We start from the raw sequence: 20427 nt of genomic DNA, 5'->3' as shown, positions 1-20427 counted from the left end.
TGATTTTATCCATGAAGAGTATTATACCCTCTTTAGCTCCCAAGAGGGCTTTTTATTAAAACACACCCAGAGATGTGATTATAATGGAGACAAAATGTGGCCGTGCGTGGACTGCTCCTGCTCAGGGTGTCAGGCATCTAAGAATATTAATAATAATTTTATTATTTATACCGCACCCGTTGTTCCAAGATATCCCATTCCATTCCCCGCCTCTGGGTTTCCATTGTCCACAGGGGTTCAGTTCCTCGCCCACTGAGCATGCTTGCAGTGTGCAAGCCTAACCATGTCTACTCAGAAGTAAAAGGTAAAGGGACCCCTGACCAGGTCCAGTCGTGGCCAACTCTGGAATTGCGCGCTCATCTCGCTTTATTGGGAGCCGGCGTACAGCTTCTGGGTCATGTGGCCAGCATGACAACGCCGCTTCTGGCGAACCAGAGCAGCGCACAGAAACGCCGTTTACCTTCCCGCCGGAGCGGTACCTATTTATCTACTTGCACTTTGACGTGCTTTCGAATTGCTAGGTTGGCAGGAGCAGGGACTGGACAGCGGGAGCTCACCCCGTCACGGGGATTCGAACTGCCGACCTTCTGATCAGAAGTCCTAGGCTCTGTGGTTTAACCCACAGTGCCACCCACGTCCCATAGTGCAAGCCATAAGCTTCCTTTAGGCGGTCTCCAGCATTGCATCAAAAATTCCTACAGGTTTTTAATTGTACTTTTATCCCTTTATTTCTTGTCTTGTATTAGAATTTTTGAATTCAAAATTGCAATAAAATACTATGTAAGAAATTAAAGTCATAATGAGAATATCATTAAATGGTCTGCTGGCTTCACAAAGAAACAATTCCTAGCACCTTCAGCAAACTGCAGTTCCCAGGATTCTCCATGATTATTAAAGTATGCTTTAAATCATGGCATTGATGATTGTGACCTGTAGCAGGAACCCCCCCACCCCAATCATTCTGTTTGTACAAACTTCACACACACACACTCACACACTACATACGCCACACTTCTGTTATAAATTCATAGAAAAATCAACCATACATCGGATTTGCACTGTTCCATTTTTATTTTACTCCATATGACAAGGACTATCAAAAGGGGGTGGCTTGGTTCTGGTCAGCCATAATCCCTTCACCATCCCAGCACATCCACAGGAGCCCTGCCCAGTTGCTATGCCAACCCTGATGATCCCAGACAGAAGACAATCAAGATCACAAAGAACTTGCATATGGGAGTGGATTCAGCATGGACTGGAACAAAGGACAATGATCAGATCTTCCCTCTGGGGGCAGGAAACTGCAAACTCCCCTTTGTCTCCTGGAGGTGACTCATGGGGAGGGGGAAAGCCAGGTGACAGGACACTCAGGTTACCACCACAACTCCTCCCTCAACCCCTCCTTTCTGTAATGTATGCATGATGTTTCTGGGGGTGGGCTTGACCTAGAGGAGGGGAATTTCAAAAGTTTTTATAAGACTTTGCACACTATTTTTCTTTGTCTTTCCTCTCACCTGCAAGTGAGTGGAGCACCCTGTCGCGACAGTCTTTCTTCAATAAAGACCAAACCTACAGGCTGTTGATTTGCTTCAATTTACTCTGGTTGGTGTCTTTACTTTTTGTCCAAGGGAGCCCTCGGATTTTTCCGGTAACAGACCTCAGTGGGAAAGAGACATTTTGTAAAAGCAACAACAGGGTAAGAATATTAATATTCTACAGCCTTTCAAATGTGTCTGGGGGAAGGGGGAGGGTTTATTGTTTTGCTGTTTTCATTTTAATTATTTACCTGTGTTTTTACATTGCATTTTATTCTGTTGAGATTTTATTCTGAGATCTTTTCATGAAGGGTGGTTTATAAACTTAATAAACAACAACAGCATCATCATCATCATCATTAAATTTATTACTTATACCCCGTCCATCTGGCCTGGCCTCCCCAGCCACTCTGGGCGGCTTCCAATAGGATATTAAAAACACAATAAAACATCAAACACTCAAAAGTTCCCTAAACAGGGCATCTGCTAGGGATCATTTTGCTGCAATTCCTGCATTGCATGGGGCTGGACTAGCTGACTGTAGCGGTCCCTTCCAACCCTACAGGTCAAATAATAATAATAATAATAATAATAATAATAATAATAATCCTCATAGGGGAATAGTTCAAGCCCCTTGATCACAGGGATGGGGGAACTTATAGCTCTCCAGATACGGTGGGGGTTTTTTGTTTGTTTTACATTCACTTTCTGCAGTGAACATAAATACTGTACATTCAAAACTTTAAAGAGGGGGGGAGCTGGAGGGGGAAGGGAATGGGTTCCGACAGAGCCCGCTGCACATGCACTTCATGCAAACAATTCCAAATATTTCTCCTCTTGGCGCCACCTGCCGAAAGCAGCTTTCCCTAGATTTAAGTCTTCTGACCATTTAGCAACTCTTGATGGGGGTGGGGCTTTGATTCCAGACGTTGCAGATCTCCAGGTCCCACCACCCCAGCCCCATTGGCCAACATCTGGAGGGCTGCAGTAAACCCCCCCCCTAGAAAAAAATTCCACTCGCCTTGCAGGAAAGGGGGCGGAAAATCCACCCACCCCCCTCGTTTCCGCAAAGCGTAGCTCACCTTCCGGGCACCCAGGGGTTAAGCTGCGAGAGCCTTGGATTCCTAGAGAGGCCACGCGGGGATGGGTGGGCGGGGCTGCTGATTTCTGCAAGTACGTCACCTGGTCCTCCCTGCATCCGGGCGCGCGCGCGCGCAGACGTGACACGCCCCCCGCAGGCTCCGCCCCTTTCCCTGCCGCATGGGCTGTTTCTTCATCATTGTTTTGGTCGGCGTCAGCCACGTGGGAAGCGAGTAAGTGCAAAGAAGAGACTCCTTTGCAGGGAAATCAGATTTTGTGGAAGGAGAAGGTGAGCAGGTATTGAGAAGCCGGAGGGGAAATATCTTGGGGGGTGTGGGTGTGTGTTTTGTGGGATGGCAAAACAGCTTTGCAGCCGATTTCCTCCTCTCTCTCCATCCCCAAATTATGTTCTTGGAGCGAAAAAGCGGGTGGAATTTGTAGGACTTATTTATTTAATTCAGCGTTTAGACACACGCCGTTCGTTTGCAAGAAGCTGCTTAATCCCAGCTTTTCTCGGTGGTGTTTGTACTTTTTAAATTTTATTTTAAACAGGTTTAACAGCCTGTGAATCGGAGGTGATGAACTAGGAGGGCGCGTGGGGATGGGGGTGGAATCCCGGAAGGTCCCGAGTTCGAATGCTACCTCTGCTCTGAATTTACTAGGTGGGCTTTTATGGATCTAAGTATCTATTAACTCCAGCCTCCTCCAGTTCTTTACAAGAGGAGCAGGAAGATTGCCTTACCAGCTGTAATTCAGGGGCTGCATACGCACCATACCTTTAAAATAACACACACACACCGTCAAAGAATTGTGGCAACTTAGTATACCCCACCCCATAGAACTAAAGTTCCCAGCACCCTTAACACACTGTAGTTTTCAGGATTCTTCAGGGGGAAAGTTCAGAAAGCATGTGATCAGATTCACAGTTCAACTTCCTAAGGAAGTTAGATTAGCCTCAACCAGAGCCAGGGCCTTCTCAACACTGGCTCTGGCCTGGTGGAACGCTCTGTCTCATGAGACCAGAGGCGTGCGGGATCTGATTTCTTTCCACGGGGCCTGTAAGACAGAGCTGTTCCACCTGGCCTTTGGCTTAGAATCAGTTTGATTCCCTCCCCCTCTTTCTTTTTTCTTTCTCCTCCTCTAAAGGGGCTGCATCCTAATGTTTTAATGTTGTATTTTAATCTTGTTTTTTAAATTGTATTTTAATCAACTTGTTTTTATTACTGGTTGTTAGCCGCCCTGAGCCCGGTCTTGGCTGGGGAGGGCGGGGTATAAATAAAATTTATTATTATTGTTGTTGTTGTTTTCCTTTAGGGAGAAGTAGAGTTTGCAAGAGGAGCAAGCTGTTAGTAGCTCCTGTGCAAACCCCTAGTTTTTCTGCACACCTGTTCCTTTCTAGATCAGCCAGCTGAAATGGACGAAGTCCAGCACAAAGGCTAGGCATCCCTTGCTTGCTTCTTGCCTTCGGAAAGCGGCTCAGTTTTTTCATTTTTAAAAAAAGTATTATTTGCTTAGGAACTGTTTTCAAGATTTGTCTGCTGTAAAGATGTCAGGAGAGTGGTCAGCAGCTGAGGTGGATGTGGTCAATCCTGGGGATCTGGAAGCAATGAAGAACGGAGCAAGGACTCTCAGCATTGCCAAGGTTGGGACGATTGGAGAGTTTGCGAGTTGGGGCGTGCCAAGACCAGGGCGGCTGGAAGCTGAGGAGGGATTGGCCCACAGCTGGGAAGTCCAGTGGCAGGAGTTCCTGAAGGTGGTGCACACCCCTCACTGGGGGAGCCCAGAGTCTCCAAAGACCATGCGCTGGGAAGTTACCAAATCCTCCCTGGTCCCTTCCGAAACGGTAGCTGATTTGGGACCTTGTGGAGAGGTGGCAATCGGTCTTTCGCCAGGCCTCAAAGGAGAAGCTCCCCAAACCTCAGAGGATCTGTACTCTGGCAAAAGGGGAGACAGCGTCAAAGTGGGCAAAGAGATCTCAAGCAAGGGTGCCGCTGTGACAGAGACACAGCGCCAGCGCTTCCGGCTTTTCTGCTACCAGGAGGCTGAGGGGCCCCGAGAGGCCTGCGACCGACTGCATGCGCTGTGCCGTGAATGGCTGAAGCCAGAGAGGCGCACCAAGGAGCAGATGCTGGAGCTGGTGATCCTGGAGCAGTTCTTGGCGGTCTTGCCACCGGCAATGCAGAGCTGGGTCCGAGATGGGAGTCCGGCAACCTGCTCCCAGGCTGTGGTCCTGGCTGAGGATTTCCTGATGAGACAGCGGAAGGCTGAAGGATGGGAAGGACAGGTGAGGCAAAGGAGCTGGGGAACCTCTGATCCACTGGTCATCCCCATTTGGCATGCAAGGCCATTTTGGGCGAGCCAAACCCACCCACCCTCTACTTGATGCCATGTATAATGGAAGGGGTTCAGAGGAACAATTGGAAACTTTAAGGCAAGGCAAACACCCAATTGTTCATTTGCTGGAGCAAGAAGTGCTCCCATGATGGGTGGTGGGACGTGTGTTAGAATGGAGGGGGTTATTCTCATTTCCGTGGAAAATGCTCCTCCGTCCCTGTGCTACTTTTTGAGCCGTTGAAAACGGGAGGTTCAAAAATTCACACAGGGCTGTTTAAAAGCCCTTTTGCAAAGAGCCACACGGGGCTGTTGGGCTTCTGGATTTTTGAGGTTAAGAGAGCGGTGTGGGGCTGTGCACAGTGATGACAGGGGATTGACCCTTCAGGTTTCGCCTGCCCGGCATGGGCAGTTAAAGATCAGGCCCACCAGGCATGGAAGGCTCCCCACCTCTCTCCTAAAAGGTTTGGCAGGATGCAGAATCAGCAATAGTACATGGATAGAGGAACGAGATCCTTGAACAAATCCTTTGAGCTCCTAGCCTCTTCTCTCTTTCCACTCTGTCCTAGGCTCTAGGAACTTTGGCAGAAGTGGTTGTGAGCCTCTCTGAAGGGGATGAGGCTGCTCCAGAATTCTGCAAGGAGATGAAGAAGGAGAGCAGCCAGAATACTGGCTTTCTAGGTATGTAATAGCTCCCTCTATTTCCAATGCTGAGGCAGTGAGTGCCGTTCCTTACCTTACGACTGGTATTCATATACAGTGGTACCTCTGGATACGAACGGGATCCATTTTGGAGTCCCATTCACATCCTGAAGTAAATGTAAGACGCGCATGCGCGGGTTGTGTTTCGTCGCTTCTGTGCATGCGCGTGATGTCATTTTGAGCGTCTGCGCATGCGCGAGCGGCAAAACCCGGAAGTAACACGCTCCATTACTTCAGGGTCGCCGCAGAGCGCAACCCGAAAATACTTAACTTGAAGCTACTTCAACCCGAGGTATGACTGTAGTGTATGCAATTGTGCCAGCTGTTTTTAAAAATCTGTATACAGTGGTACCTCAGGTTACATATGCTTCAGGTTACAGACTCCGTTAACCCAGAAATAGTGCTTCAGGTTAAGAACTTTGCTTCAGGATAAGAACAGAAATCATGCTCTGGCAGCAGCAGGAGGCCCCATTAGCTAAAGTGGTGCTTCAGGTTAAGAACAGTTTCAGGTTAAGAACGGACCTCCGGAACGAATTAAGTACTTAACCCGAGGTACCACTGTATATATTTATGCAATGGTTAGAAATTAGTTTGATAGAAGCAACTGAACTTCATCCAAAAAGCAAAAGCTGCCTTAAAATGCTTGCTTCAGTAGGAAGGTTTTGCCAAGTGGCAGAATTAGAGCAGGGAGTGGGAGCTCACAGAGCCCATCCAGTCTAACCCCCTGCCTGTGTACTGCAGGATGCGGCCACAGCATCCCTGACAAATCCTAGCCCAGCCTCTAGACCTCCAGAGAAGGAGGGCCCCACCTGCACACCACCATAGCTTTCTGCTCCACCTTCAAGCAGAAAACATTTAGCCTAAAGCTGCCTCCTTGGAATTTCCACCATTCCTACTAGTCTGCCAATTGGAGCAGCAGAGATCAAGGGAGCAGCAATCCTGTAGCAAGAGCTCTTGAAATGAGCCGCGTTGAGATCCATTAGATATCCGGCTCCATCTGGGGTAGTTTGCCCCCCTTTGTCCCCTACCTGCACTCGGCTCAATCTCACCTGTTGCTCCTAGAAGCTGTCACCATGTGACAGTGGCCACAATCCCAGGAAACGGATTCGACTGGCTGGCTAAACCAGGTGAGGGGAGCCGATGGGTCTCAAACCCTCAGTGAATTAGGGACTTCTCCTGAATACGAAGACAGGCTCCAGTGATTTGAGCAGATGAGACCAAGGATAATAAAAGGCTATGGAGTAATAAAAGGCTATGGAGTGAATCCTACACAAAACCAGAGTGGATTTTCTAAGATGGTTGGGTGGCGCCTTCTATGCCTCCTTCCAGCCACTTCTGCAGCCAAGATGGTGCCAAACCTATTGCTCTGCTATCCTCAGCGAGGCTTGTTCTCTGGGCAGCTCAGGGCCCCCGTACACACTGCCCAGGCTTGCACCCTGAGGGGGTCACTTCAGTGCTGCTAGTGCAAAGTAATAATAATAATATATTATTTATACCCCGCCCATCTGGCTCCAAACAGAATATTAATATTAATAATAATGTGATAAAACATCAAACATTAAAAATATGCAACTGCAGATTTCACAACTTTGTCACAAATTTCTCAAACCAGACAACAAATATGTGACTTTCAGTAATAATAATAATTTATTATTTATACGTCGCCCATCTGGCTGGGTTTCCTCAGCCACTGGGTGGCTTCCAACAAAATATTGAAATACAATAGTCCATCAAACATTAAAAGCTTCCCTAAACATGGCTGCCTTCAGATGTCTTCTAAAAGTCAGATAAGCATTTCCCTCATATCTGATGGGTGTTCCACAGGGCAGGCGCCACTGCCGAGAAGGCCCTCTGCCTGGTTCCCTGCAACTTTGCCACTCACAGTGAGGGAACCGCCAGAAGGCCCTTGGTGCTGGACCTCAGTGTCCAGGCTGAACGATGGGGGTGGAGATGCTCCTTCAGGTATCCTGGGCCGAGGCTGTTTAGGGCTTTAAAGGTCAGCAGCAACACTTTGAATTGTCCTCGGAAACGTTTTACTTCACCCCCGGAGGCGCACTCCATTGTCTCAAGACAGACAGGTGACAACGTCGTTTGGGGCGGGGTTTCCCCCAACCATTTCCCCTGCTTACCCCAATCCCCCTCTGTTCCAGGAACCAATGAGCTGACGAGCGAGAACCATGTGGGAAGAGAGGAGCTGGAGGTCAACGTCGGGGTTGTAGGTATAGCGGAGCAGCGTGACGAAAGCTGGCAGGAGAGATCCGTGGCAGCAGCTGCTTGTGAACAGCTCCCTGAACTCTCAGTCCCACCTCTGGGGACACAGGAGAGGAGGAGCGCATTCTCCAGGAAGAACGTGACCTGGAGGCAAGGCCTTGAAAACCAGAGAAGACCCAAGGAGCCCACGCTCCACATATGCACGGTCTGCGGACGTAGCTTCACGCGGGGATCGAATCTCTTTCGGCATCAGAAACTCCACACGGGACAGAAGTCCCACTGGTGCGCGGTTTGCGGGCAGGGGTTCGCTCGGAAGGAGAAGCTCGTGAGTCACCAGAAAGTTCACAAAAAGAGGGTGACGGCTGGACGAAGAGGCCAAGCGGGGGAAATAGCCGCAAAGTCTTCCAGAATCGCAACAGCAGGTGTGTAAATTTGAAGCAGGTGTGGAGAACTGGATCACAAATGTGAGCCTGGTAGTCCTTAACCCTTTCTGCCCTGCCACTGGTCGGTTTGCACCAGTGTTCAAAATTAGCTAGGCGCCAGGCGCCTTTTGCTTTCAACCACTTGTGACCAAGAGACAGGCTCCAGCGATTTGAGCAGATGAGACCAGAAGTGGGGCCAATGATTAAGAAAGTGGTTTCTTCATGCGCTGTAGAGGGAAATGAGGACAGCCTGGGAAGGGAACCCGGAAGGAAAACTCTGATCCTCAACCTCTGCTGCCTTGTGGGATATCTTCAGGAGAATAAAAGGCTCTGGAGTAAATCCTACACAAATCCAGAGTGGATTCCCTAAGATGGTGGGATGGTGCCTTGTACGCCTCCTTCCAGCCACTTCTGCAGCCAAGATGGTGCCAAACCTATTGCTCTGCTATCCTCAGTGAGGCTGAGAGGGGGGTCTTGTCGTCTGGGCAGCCCAGGACCCCCAGACACACTGCCCTGGCAGGCACCCCGGACAGGTCACTTCAGTGCTACTAGTGCAAAGTAGTAGTAATAATAATAATAATAATAATAATAATAATAATAATTTATTATTTATACACCACCCTTCTGGCTGCGTTTCCCCAGCCACTCTGGGCTGCTCCCAACAGAATATGAATATTATTAATAATGTGATAAAACATCAAACATTAAAAATCTGCAACTGCAGATTTCACAACTTTATCTGTCACAAATTTCTCAAACCAGACAAAAATTTGTGACTTTCAGTAATAATCATAATAATTTATTATTTATACCCCGCCCATCTGGCTGGGTTTCCCCAGCCACTCTGGGCGGCTTCCAACAAAATATTAAAATACAATAGTCCGTCAAACATTAAAAGCTTCCCTAAACATGGCTGCCTTCTAAAATGGATGTCTTCTAAAAGTCAGATGATAATACAGTGGTGCCTCGTAAGACAAAAAACTCGCAAGACGAAAGAGTTTTTCGTTTTTTGAGTTGCTTCGCAAGACGAATTTCCCTATGGGCTTGCTTCGCAAGACGAAAACGTCTTGCGAGTTTGTTTCCTTTTTATTAAAACCGTTAATACCCAGGATGCATTGCTTAAAAGGTGCAGTTGCGACTTGACTTCAAGGAGCAACTCATAGCACACGGTGTGGTAGCCTTTTTTGAGGTTTTTGAAGACTTTGGTGATTTTTGAAGCTTTTCCAAAACTTCTTTTGCAGCCATTTGGTAAGTTAAACTTTTAAAACTTTTTGGGGGGGTTTTGGATTTTGGGTTGGGGTGTTTGGAATTCAAGGACTTGGTGTTGGGGAGGGGTTTGCAAGAATCTGGAAGCTTGTGTGGTTTTTTCCTGCATTTTTATGAATTTTTGTGACCATTGGGGCACTCTGCTGTTGTTTAAAAAAAAGATTTCTGGGTTTCGATTTCTGTTTGGTGGGTGGCTGGGAGAATAGTTGAGAAGGGGTTTGCAAGAATCTGGAAGTTTGTGTGTTTTCTAGGAGGTTTGGTGCTTTTGAATTTTTTGGATGTGAAGCACTGATTTTTTTGGGGGGGGGGGTTGCGAAGGCAGGAGCTGTGCTGCCATGGGGCCCAAGAAGACTGCTGCTGCAGAGGCCGGCGAGAGGAAGAAGGAGAAGGTTACGGTGGAAATGAAGAAGGAGATCATCCGGAAGCACGACGGTGGAATGCGTGTGACAGACCTCGCCAGGGAGTACGGGAGGAATCCATCGACCATCGGGACCATCCTGAAGATGAGGGAGAAGTTCCTTGCGACTGATGTAGCCAAGGGAGTCACCAGGATCGTGAAGAACCGCCCAGCTGTTCTGGAGGAGGTGGAGAAGTTGCTGCTCATCTGGTTAGAAGAGAAGCAGCGTGCAGGGGATACTGTGACTGAGGCCGTCATTTGTGAGAAGGCCAAGGCCTTGCACGCAGACCTCGTCCGGCAACAGCCAGGAACCTCAGGCGAGCCAGAAGTCTTCAAGGCAAGCAGAGGCTGGTTTTACCGGTTCAAGACGAGATCTGGAATCCACAGCGTGGTCAGGCATGGTTTCCTTGGGGAGGACCATGGGCCTGGAGGTCACAGAGGAGGACGTCAGCAAGCTGGTGGAGGAGCACAACCACGAGCTGACCACCCAGGAGCTGGTCGAACTGCAGGCAGAGGCTGCGCAGGAGCAGGCCTCGCTGGAAGAGGAGGAAGCAACTGAGGAACGGCTGTCCTCCAAAGAACTGAGGGACATTTGCCAGAAGTGGAAAGATGTGCAGGCTTTTGCACAGCGGCACCACCCTGACAAGGACCTGACACGTGACCTTGCGGACACTTTTGATACGAGGGTCATGTCGTCTTTCAGGGAGGTGCTGAAAAGGCGGATGAAGCAGCAGACCATAGACAGGTTCTTCAGCAAGAAGCAAAGAATGGAAGAGGAACCCTCTTCAAGTTGTCCCCCAGAGTCTTAGAAAATGTATGCACAGTACTGTACACTTTGGTGATTTTTAAATGCTTTTCTGTCATGTTTAGAAACTTAAATTATTGTTCCTTCAATTTTTGAAATGCTCTTTACAGTATGTGTGACTTTAAAGAGCACTTAATAAACTCTTTTTGTACCAAATTTGGCTTTGTTTGGACTTTTTTTGACCATAGGAACGCATTAATTGATTTTCAATGCATTCCTATGGGAATCCGTGCTTCGCAAGACGAAAAATTCGCAAGACGAAAAAACTCGCAGAACGAATTAATTTTGTCTTGCGAGGCACCACTGTAATAATAATAATAATAATAATAATAATAATAATAATAATAATAATAATAATTTATACCCCACCCATCTGGCTGAGTTTCCCCAGGTACTCTGGGCGGCTCCCAGTCAAGTTTTAAAAACAATACAGCGTTAAATATTAAAAACTTCACTGAACAGGGCTGCCTTCAGATGTCTTTTGAAGATAGGATAGCTGCTTATTTCCTTCACATCTGAAGGGTTCCACAGGGTGGGCGCCACTACCAAGAAGGCCCTTTGTCTGGTTCCCTGTAACTTTGCCACTCACAGTGAGGGAACTACCAGAAGCCCTTGGTGCTGGACCTCAGTGTCCAGGCTGAACGATGGGGGTGGAGACGCTCCTTCAGGTATACTGGGCCGAGGCTGTTTAGGGCTTTAAAGGTCAGCAGCAACACTTTGAATTGTCCTCGGAAACGTTTTACTTCACCCCCGGAGGCGCACTCCATTGTCTCGAGACAGACAGGTGATGACGACATTTGGGGCGGAGTTTCCCCCACCCATTTCCCCTGCTTGCCCCAATCCCCCTCCGTTCCAGGAACCAATGAGCTGACGAGCGAGAACAATGTGGGAAGAGAGGAGCTGGAGGTCAGCATCGGGGTTGTAGGCATAGCGGAGCAGCGTGACGAAAGCTGGCCGGAGAGATCCGTGGCAGCAGCTGCTTGTGAACAGCTCCCTGAACTCTCAGTCCCACCTCTGGGGACACAGGAGAGGAGGAGCGCATTCTCCAGGAGGAGCGTGACCCGGAGGCAAGGCCTTGAAAACCAGAGAAGACCCAAGGAGCCCACGCTCCACATATGCACGGTCTGCGGACATAGCTTCACGCGGGGATCGAATCTCTTTCGGCATCAGAAACTCCACACGGGACAGAAGTCCCACTGGTGTGCAGTTTGCGGGCAGAGGTTCGCTCGGAAGGAGAAGCTCGTGAGTCACCAGAAAGTTCACAAAAAGAGGGTGACGGCTGGACAAAGAGGCCAAGCGGGGGAAATAGCCGCAAAGTCTCCCGGAATCACAACAGCAGGTGTGTAAATTTGAAGCAGGTGTGGAGAACTGGATCCCAAATGTGAGCCTGGTAGTTCTTAACGCTTTCTGCCCTGCCACTGGTCGGATTGCACCAGTGTTCAAAATTTGCCAGGCGCCTTTTGCTTTCAACCACTTGTGACCAAGTGAATAGGCCTGGAAGCCAGGATGCCGCCATCTGGAGATCCTTGGATCTTGACCGTTTTCACACGCCAGTACCCCATTCTGTAGAATTCTATCTGTTATCTTTTATCTGCGCAATCGGAATGAATTTTGTGGAACCAAATTGCTTTTTCTGTGCAGTCTGTTTTAAAAAAACAGGTCAGAATAGGCCAATATATATGTGGACTGTCCCTGGCTCAAGTGACTTTTCTTTTTTTAAGTCAGTCGTTCCCAGCGTTTTTTTGGCCATGCCCCACCTAAGCATCTCTAAAATCCTGGTGCCCCCCCCATGACATATAACTCTTCTTATTCAAAAAGTGAACTCCTCTTCACATGGAGGAAGCCTAAAAGGCCATTAATTTGGTCTAAGCATGGGGACATAGCTGTCAACTTTTCCACTTTTTAAAGGGAAATTCCCTTATTCCAAATAGGATTCCTCACAAGAAAAGGGAAAAGTTGACAGCTGTGCATGGGGATTGTCTGCGTAATTCCTCATCTCAGATCATGAGGCTCTTAATCCCAGGGTCATGGGTTTGAGCCCCGTGTTGGGTTAAAAATTCCTGCATTGCAGGAGGTACCGTTTTTTTCGCCCTATGGAACACACTTTTCCCCCTCCAAAAATGAAGGGGAAATGTGTGTGCGTCCTATGGAGCGAATGCAGGCTTTCACTGAAGCCTGGAGAGCGAGAGGGTTCGGTGCGCACCGACCCCTCTCGCTCTCCAGGCTTCAGGAAGCTATCCGCAAGCCTGGGGAGCCCGCCGGGAGTTGACAGCCGGGCTCCCTAGGCTTGCGGATAGCAGCCTGTTCTGGGGGCTGGGGTCGGGGGAAGCTTGGGCTTTCCTTGCCCCAGCCCCGCGCCTGGCGGGGGGAAATAATTTTTTTTTCTTTATTCCCCCCCCCAAAAAAACTAGGTGCGCCCTATGGGCCGGTGCACCCTATAGGGCAAAAAATATGGTAGTTCTATGATCCTCTGTCTGTCTTTTCTCTTTCTGTTTTTAAATAATATTTATTAAAAATTACCAATCAAACCAAATCATATATTCCAAATTATACAAATTATCCCATAATCAAACAAATCCCAATGTTATGTCTAATTATAAATTATTATTATTTTTTAGCTGACTTCCCATGCTTTGAGATCGGAGGGAATCCCAATCATCTCATATTACTACTGCATTTCAAAATATTACAATAATTCCCTGAAAATAATGAAGGATTGACATCAGATTCTCTGTCTTTCATTCCAGCAGGTCCTGTGTGGACGATTCAGGATGATGGCGAGATGCTTTGGGTCACGTCGGAAGGAAACGAAGTTTGTGGAGAGGAGAAGCAAGACAGTGGGAAGAGGAGAGAAGGAAGAACAACAGGGACTCAGAGGGGAAAGCCCGTGGCAGAAGAGCTTTACTTCAAAGTCGCAATCCCACAAGCGGTGTGCTCCGTCTGCGGGAAAAGCTTCACTCGCAGATCCACCCTTACCAGACACATGAAAGGCCACACAGGAGAGAGGCTTCACAAGGGTTCGGACTGCGGGAAGAAGTTCAGCCCGGCGGTGTCGGGACATCGGATGCCCAAGGCAAAGATGGCAGACACAGGGAGGAAAACGTATGAGTGTGCGAAGTGCGAGGGGGGCAGCCGTCCCAAGCTGAGCCTTAATGGCCGCAAGAGCGTCTGCGAGAGGACAAAACGGTTCAGGTGTTTGGAGTGCGGCCACAAATCCATCTCTCCGTCGCTCCTTCTTAGACACCAGAGAATCCACACGGGAGAGAAACCGTATCTGTGCCCCATCTGCGGGAGGAAGTTCCGCCAGTCCGCGCATCTCGTCAGGCACGAGAAGACGCATGGAAAGAAGAAGCCACATTTCTGAGGGCAGGGAGGATCTTCAGAACTGTGCGTGTCTAGATGGCGGGAGACACAAGCGGGGTTGTGTGTGCTGTGTGTTGATAAAACAGAAGATCCCAAAGCTTGAAGCCAGACCGCTTGTGTGTGCTCCACGGGAAAGGTCCCCAGCTAAAAATGGGTTTCAGAGCCACATGAGGAAGTTCCAGGGGTTTTAGACGACAAGCTGTGCATCCATCAGTTGCTCTGTGCGATGGATAAAATGGCAAACGTGGCTCACATCAGCACATGGAGTGTCGTGGTCTGGATCATAAGTAGTACAGTCGTACCTTGATCATAAGTAGTAAAGTCATACCAAACGCCTTGCAAATCGAACGTTTTGGCTCCCAAATGCCGCAAACCTGGAAGCGACTGTTCTGCTTTGTGAAATGCTTTTGGAAGCCGAACATCCAATGGGGCTTCCGCGGCTTCTGATTGGCTGCAGGAGCTCATCTGGGCTGGACTCATCTGGGCTGTGCCTTTAAACCATTATCATACTGCTTGGAACACTCATGGTTTCCCTTACAAAGAATCCTGGGAAATGTAGTTTGTTAAGTGTGCTGAGGGCAGTTAGGAGGCCCCTGTTCCCCTCACAGAGCTGGAGTTCCCAGAGTTCCCCTGTGAAGATGGATGGATTGATTGTTAAACCACACTGAGAACTGTCGCTCCGTGTGGGAGAATATGGGGTCACCTAACAATGCTCAGCACCTTTAACAAACTACAGTGGTACCCCACAAGACGAATGCCTCGCAAGACGGAAAACCCGCAAGACGAAAGGGTTTTCTGTTTTGGAGGCGCTTCGCAAGACGAATTTCCCTATGGGCTTGCTTCGCAAGACGAAAGCCCATAGGGAAATCTCCAGGGACCTGTTTTAAATTGCTGGCGGTCGGGAGCAAAGACTTTCGCCCACAGCCGGCCTTCAGAAGAGGTCCTGGACCTCTTCTGAAGGCCGGCGGGGGGCAAAAGTCTTTGCTCCCCCCCGCCTGCCTTCCCGGGACAGCGGAGACTTCTCCGCTGCCCCGGGCGATCTTAAAATGCTGGCGGGCGGGAGCGAAGCGTTCGCTGCCGACCCCCAGCATTTTAAAATCTCCCCGGGACAGCAGAGACTTCGGTCCCGCCCGCCAGCATTTTAAAATCGCCCCGGGACAGCAGGGGCTTTTAAAATGCTGGCGGTCGGCAGCAAAGCCCTCCTGTCCCCGGAGCTTGCGGGGTGGGAGGTGGGAAGAAGGACTTTTCTTCCCACCGCCAGCCTTCAGAACAGCCTTCTGAAGGCTGGGGGTGGGAAGAAAAGCCCTTGTTCCCCCCCCCCCCAGCCTTCAGAAGAGGTCGGGGGACAGACTGTCCCCGGACCTGGTCTGAAGGTGGTTTCCCTAGGAACGCATTAATTGATTTTCAATGCATTCCTATGGGAAACCGTGCTTCGCAAGACGAAAAACTCGCAAGAAGAAAAAGTTTGCGGAACGAATTAATTTCGTCTTGCGAGGCACCACTGTACACTTCCCAGGATTCTCTGGGAAAAGACAACGCTGGCGAGCTAAATGAATCAACAGTCTGGGGCGTTTGAAGACAGACTTGTATTTTCAAAGCCATGTGGCTCCATGAAGCAGGAGTGCCCAAACGCTTGGTTCTTGCTATATTATTGCTGGACTCCGGCTGCCATCGGCCAATGTGACCCAAAGTCAAGGGTGATGGGGGTTGTAGTCTAGCAATATCTGTTCCCCATCCCTGAAGCTGAATGTGCCAGCTAGGACTGATCACCTGTGACGAGGGAGACCATTTTTCAGGCGCTCAGGTAAGAGAGAGATAAACAACAGCAACAGATAGCACACACACTCTCCGCCCCCTGTTTTTCAGGCTATAAATATTCCAGAGATTATCAGTATTTTGAAAGCAAGCAAGCAAAGTATTTTCAGCCCAGTTCAAAGCCGCATTGTTGTTGTTTAGTTGTTTAGTCATTTAGTCGTGTCCGACTCTTCGTGACCCCCTGGACCAGAGCACGCCAGGCACTCCTGTCTTCCACTGCCTCCCGCAGTTTGGTCAAACTCATGCTGGTAGCTTCGAGAACACTATCCAACCATCTCGTCCTCTGTGGTCCCCTTCTCCTTGTGCCCTCCATCTTTCCCAACATCAGGGTATTTTCCAGGGAGTTTTCTCATGAGGTGGCCAAAGTATTGGAGTCTCATCTTCAGGTTCTGTCCTTCCAGTGAGCACTCAGGGCTGATTTCCTTAAGAATGGATAGGTTTGATCTTCTTGCCGTCTATGGGACTCTCAAGAGTCTCCTCCAGCACCAGAATTCAAAAGCATCCATTCTTCGGCGATCAGCCTTCTTTACGGTCCAGCTCTCACTTCCATACATCACTACTGGGAAAACCAGAGCTTTAAACTATACGGACCTTTGTTGGCAAGGTGAAAGCTGCATTAAGCATCTCTAATCAGTTTCAGTTAGGATACGATAATGAAATGCTATGAGCTGGAATGGGGATCGTTTTGCCTGCCCTTGATTGCCCTTGCAATCGTGAATTTGGAGTATTCCCTCACGAGAGACCCCAGTAATTTCCCTCTCTCTCTCTTCTGACTGAGTGGGAAATTGAAGGGATATAAACCCGGTATTTCAATGAGAAATGGGAAGCCAGTGTGCACAGGATCGGGCTGTTTGTTGACTAGTAACACGTGTGGCCATATTTACAGGGTTTGTGTGTAAGCTGAAACGTCAGCATGGAAAATGTTAAGCAAGGATGTCACACACACACCCCTTTAGAGCAGGGATAGGGGAAACACTTGGGGGGGGTGTCTTCTGGAAGTTGCTGGACTCCAATTCCCATCATCCCCTGTGACCTCGGGTGCTGATGGGAATTGGAGTCCAATAGCATCTGGAAAGTACCGTGTTTTGTGTGTAACAAAGTGTTACAGAGTGAAGTGTAGCTGTTCAAGATTCAAGGCCCTCCAACCAATTATCTCCCCCCCCCCCAATTCCCCAATAGTCCTCATTGGGCTCTGCAATTTTTCTCCAAACTTTTTCCCTGTACTTTTGAATTTCCTTCCAGGCCTGCTGATACTTCTTTCATCTTGAGGGTCTGCCGTTCCATTTGGGCTATGAAAGCATTGGCACATTCACACAAATATCAGAACTAGAGGGCATTTTAATAAAATATGTTTTTTTAAATAAAAATAAATAAATAAATAAATAAATAAAAGCAAACCTGCAATGGTTGTCACAAATCCCACAAATGGAGAATGTAACCACCTTAGGGACTGCCTCAATGACCAGCATGTTTCTGCAACATATAGTGATAGATTTAAATAAATTGCTCTTTTGTAAGGAAAATTGTTTGTTTTTGTAGCAGGCATTGTTGTATATCTATTACTTCATCAAATTTCAATAACACCCTTCATCTCAGGATCACAGGGTGTTTTACATATAAGAACACAAAAATACAAAACATAGTAACAGACAAACCAGTAATCCCCACCACCATGGAGAAGAGGACTCTTTTTGCCTGGCACCTAAAGATAGCTAACGAAAACGCCAGGAGAGCCTCCCTAGGGAGAGCAGTCCACAAATGGGGAGCCACTGCAGAAAAGGACCTGTTTCTGTGTCACCGCCCTCCAGGGCTCTCGTGGAGACATGTGAAGACAGATAAAGCATTTTTGTTCAAAACATTTTCGGAGAATCACAAAATAGTAGATTTGGAAAGGACTCTGCTATGAGTCTTGGAAGACCTGCTCCCTGCCTTGCAAGACTTTTCCCACCTGGCCTAGGAGGGCAGGGCCCTGACTGACTCCAGCTACAAAAGCTGAGGGTGAAGAGGCCAGAGACCATCTTGGCTGTCTCTTTGTGCAGACCCAGGTCATGGAGCCTGAGCTTCCACAGCCGCCGCCTGCCATGAACCACCACACCATCGGCAAGATTGGCAGCTAGGTGGATGGGAGGGCATCCCACATGGCGGGTGCCACTACCAAGAAGGCCTTCCAGCTGCTTTCCTACAACTTCACTCCTGGTGTTGAGGGAACCACCAGAAAGCCCTTGGAGCCAGTGTCCAGGCTGAACGATGGCGATGGAGACGCTCCTTCGGGTATACTGGGCAAATGCCGCATAGCTCATTTGCTGAGCCCGTGGGCCGAGGGCCTTCTGGTGGTTCCCTCCCAGCGAGAAGTGACATTATAGGGAACCAGGCAGAGGGCCTTCTCGGTAGTGGTGCCCTCGGTAGTGGTGGGCGGGAAGGTGACGTTGGGACGGTGCGTGACTAACGCACGCACCGCCCCCATGCGACTTCACAGCCAGTACAGTGCCCGCCACAGTGGGGAGTGTCGGGGCGCGCAATGCGCCTCCTCCCCTTGCTAGTATCCGCCCCGGAGCCGCAGCAAAGGTGTAAAAGAGCCACATGCGGCTCCGGAGCCGCGGGTTGCAGACCCCTGGTGTAGGTGCTCTTTGACATGTGGTGTACTTGGTACAATTCCAAAAGGGCTGGTGATTTAATAATCTGTGAACCAAATCAATTTGACCAGCACCAATTTGTGAATCGCTTCCAGCTCTACAATTCTAGGGTTTTATGGTTCTCTATGCATCTCAAGGCAATCTGTGGGTTAGTGGTTGAGAGCATTGGGCTGGGACCCGGGTTCAAATCCACGAAGCTCGCAGTGGCGACCTTAGGCCTGTCCCTGCCTCTCAGCCTAGCCTACCTCACAGGGGGGTTCTGAGGATAAAATGAGGAAGAGGAAAACTAGGCATGCAAGATTGTCTCCAATGGAGGTGATGTAGAATATAAATGCAGCGGATAAATTGAAAAATCCAACGTGCAAATGTTATTTTTATTGAATTTATGTTCCTGCTTCCAGGGGAACCCTGGGCAGCACAGCTACCGGTAAGTAAAGTGTTTATCTGTAAAGCCCTAAAGCAGATTTACTCCATGCTGTCCTCACATTATTTTGTCTACTTCAAAATGGATGGCACATGGGTGCTTGCATATATATATATATATATATATATATATATATATATATATATGTGCGGAGTGCAGAAGCAAATAGCCTGGCAAGACTGCTGCTTGAAAGAATAAAGGAACTTCGCATACAAAACCATTCTGAGAACAGGAATACATTTGGCCATGACAAAGAGTTAAACAGCATGTACACTAAACAAGAAGCAGGAAGGAAGGAACACCTGTGGGGAGAAAAATATGATTTATAGGTAAGTTCTCAGAAAGGACTCAGGAAAGAAGAAAGTTTGCTTATCACTCCCCCCCCCCCAAGCAGTTACAGGCGTTGTTGCTTTACTAATAATAATAACAACAATAACAATAATGATTTTATTATTTGTACCCCGCTTATCTGGCTGGGTTACCCCAGCCACTCTGGCCAGCTTCCAACATCCATAAAAACATGATGAAACATTACACATTAAAAGTCTTCCCTATACAGGGCTGCCTTCAGATGTCTTCTAAAGGTTATGTAGTTACTCATCTTGACATCTGATGGGAGGGCGTTGCACAGGGTGGGTGCCACTACCGAGAAGGCCCTTTGCCTGTCAACCTTACTCTGTATGGGCTTCCAGGCACATAATGTTTGTTGCAGCCCTTAACAATAACCCTGAAAGGTAGGGCAGTGTGGCTATCCCCGTGTTAAGAGACCTGAGGCTTGAAGGAGAGTGTCTTGCCTAAGGCTGCCTGGCGAGTTCATGGCAAGATTTGAACACAGAACTTTCATGTTTGCAGTTCATCCTACTTTGCCATTAATGCTACAACAGCATTCTTACACGCATCCTGCAAGCTCAACCGTGGGGACCAATTTCGTAGTTTTAACTACGCGCTGTGGGAAGAAGCCCTTTCTTTGGTCTGTCCTGATGCTCCCAACGTTCAGTATCACTGGATGTCCTCGAGTTCTAGTATTAAGAGAGGAGAAAAACCTTATTCACTTGCGCAATTTTATTTGCCTCTTATCGTGTCCTCCTTTACTTGCCTTTTCTCTAAATTAAAAAGCCCCAAACGTTGCAGCCTTTTCCTCACATGGGCGCTGCCTGTTTTTTTCTCCGCTGTGTAATATCCTTTTTGAGTTGAGGCCACCAGAACAGTACTGTACACTGTATTCCAAGAAACAAATAAAAATATGCTCCCTGGGTTGCATTCAACAAAAAGTCCAGTGCAGGGCAGACCCATTGAAATCAACGGACCTAAGTTAGTGGTGTGCCCATTCACTTCAATGGGTCTACTCTGAGTAAGGCATGAGTCGAATAGCTCCTGCCATTTCTCGGGAAGGGAAGCCAGACCACAACTGTGCGCGTGTGTGTATCCCCCCACCCCCTTAAA

General features: G+C 48.5%; 1 protein-coding gene across 10 annotated transcripts; it reads left to right on the top strand.

The window, feature by feature from the left end:
* Nucleotides 1-291: 291 nt before the first annotated feature.
* On the top strand, nucleotides 292-17450 carry LOC310701185 (uncharacterized protein). 10 transcript variants are annotated; one of them, XR_014522942.1, is made up of 7 exons: nucleotides 2775-2904; nucleotides 3930-4899; nucleotides 5516-5627; nucleotides 11606-12088; nucleotides 13497-14667; nucleotides 15917-16051; nucleotides 16539-17450. XR_014522942.1 is itself a non-coding variant. In XM_083491637.1 (6 exons), exons 2-6 carry the CDS (start codon nucleotides 4162-4164, stop codon nucleotides 14111-14113), a joined length of 2433 nt encoding a protein of 810 aa, XP_083347763.1. In that variant the 5' UTR covers nucleotides 292-1696; nucleotides 4131-4161; the 3' UTR covers nucleotides 14114-14568. The 10 variants fall into 10 exon arrangements, 9 of the variants coding, with proteins under 9 accessions (XP_083347763.1, XP_083347760.1, XP_083347765.1 ...); XM_083491637.1 differs by lacking the exons at nucleotides 2775-2904; nucleotides 15917-16051; nucleotides 16539-17450 and adding exons at nucleotides 292-1696; nucleotides 7799-8281 and having other exon boundaries at nucleotides 4131-4899; nucleotides 13497-14568; XM_083491634.1 differs by lacking the exons at nucleotides 15917-16051; nucleotides 16539-17450 and adding an exon at nucleotides 7799-8281 and having other exon boundaries at nucleotides 2770-2904; nucleotides 4131-4899; nucleotides 13497-14568.
* The last annotated feature ends 2977 nt before the right edge of the window (nucleotides 17451-20427 follow it).

Source organism: Podarcis liolepis (genome assembly GCF_965112155.1).
Source record: "Podarcis liolepis genome assembly, chromosome: 2".
NCBI lineage: Eukaryota > Metazoa > Chordata > Lepidosauria > Squamata > Lacertidae > Podarcis > Podarcis liolepis.
The sequence above is the reverse complement of the archived record's forward strand: the minus strand, read 5'-3'. Positions and strand labels throughout refer to the sequence as shown.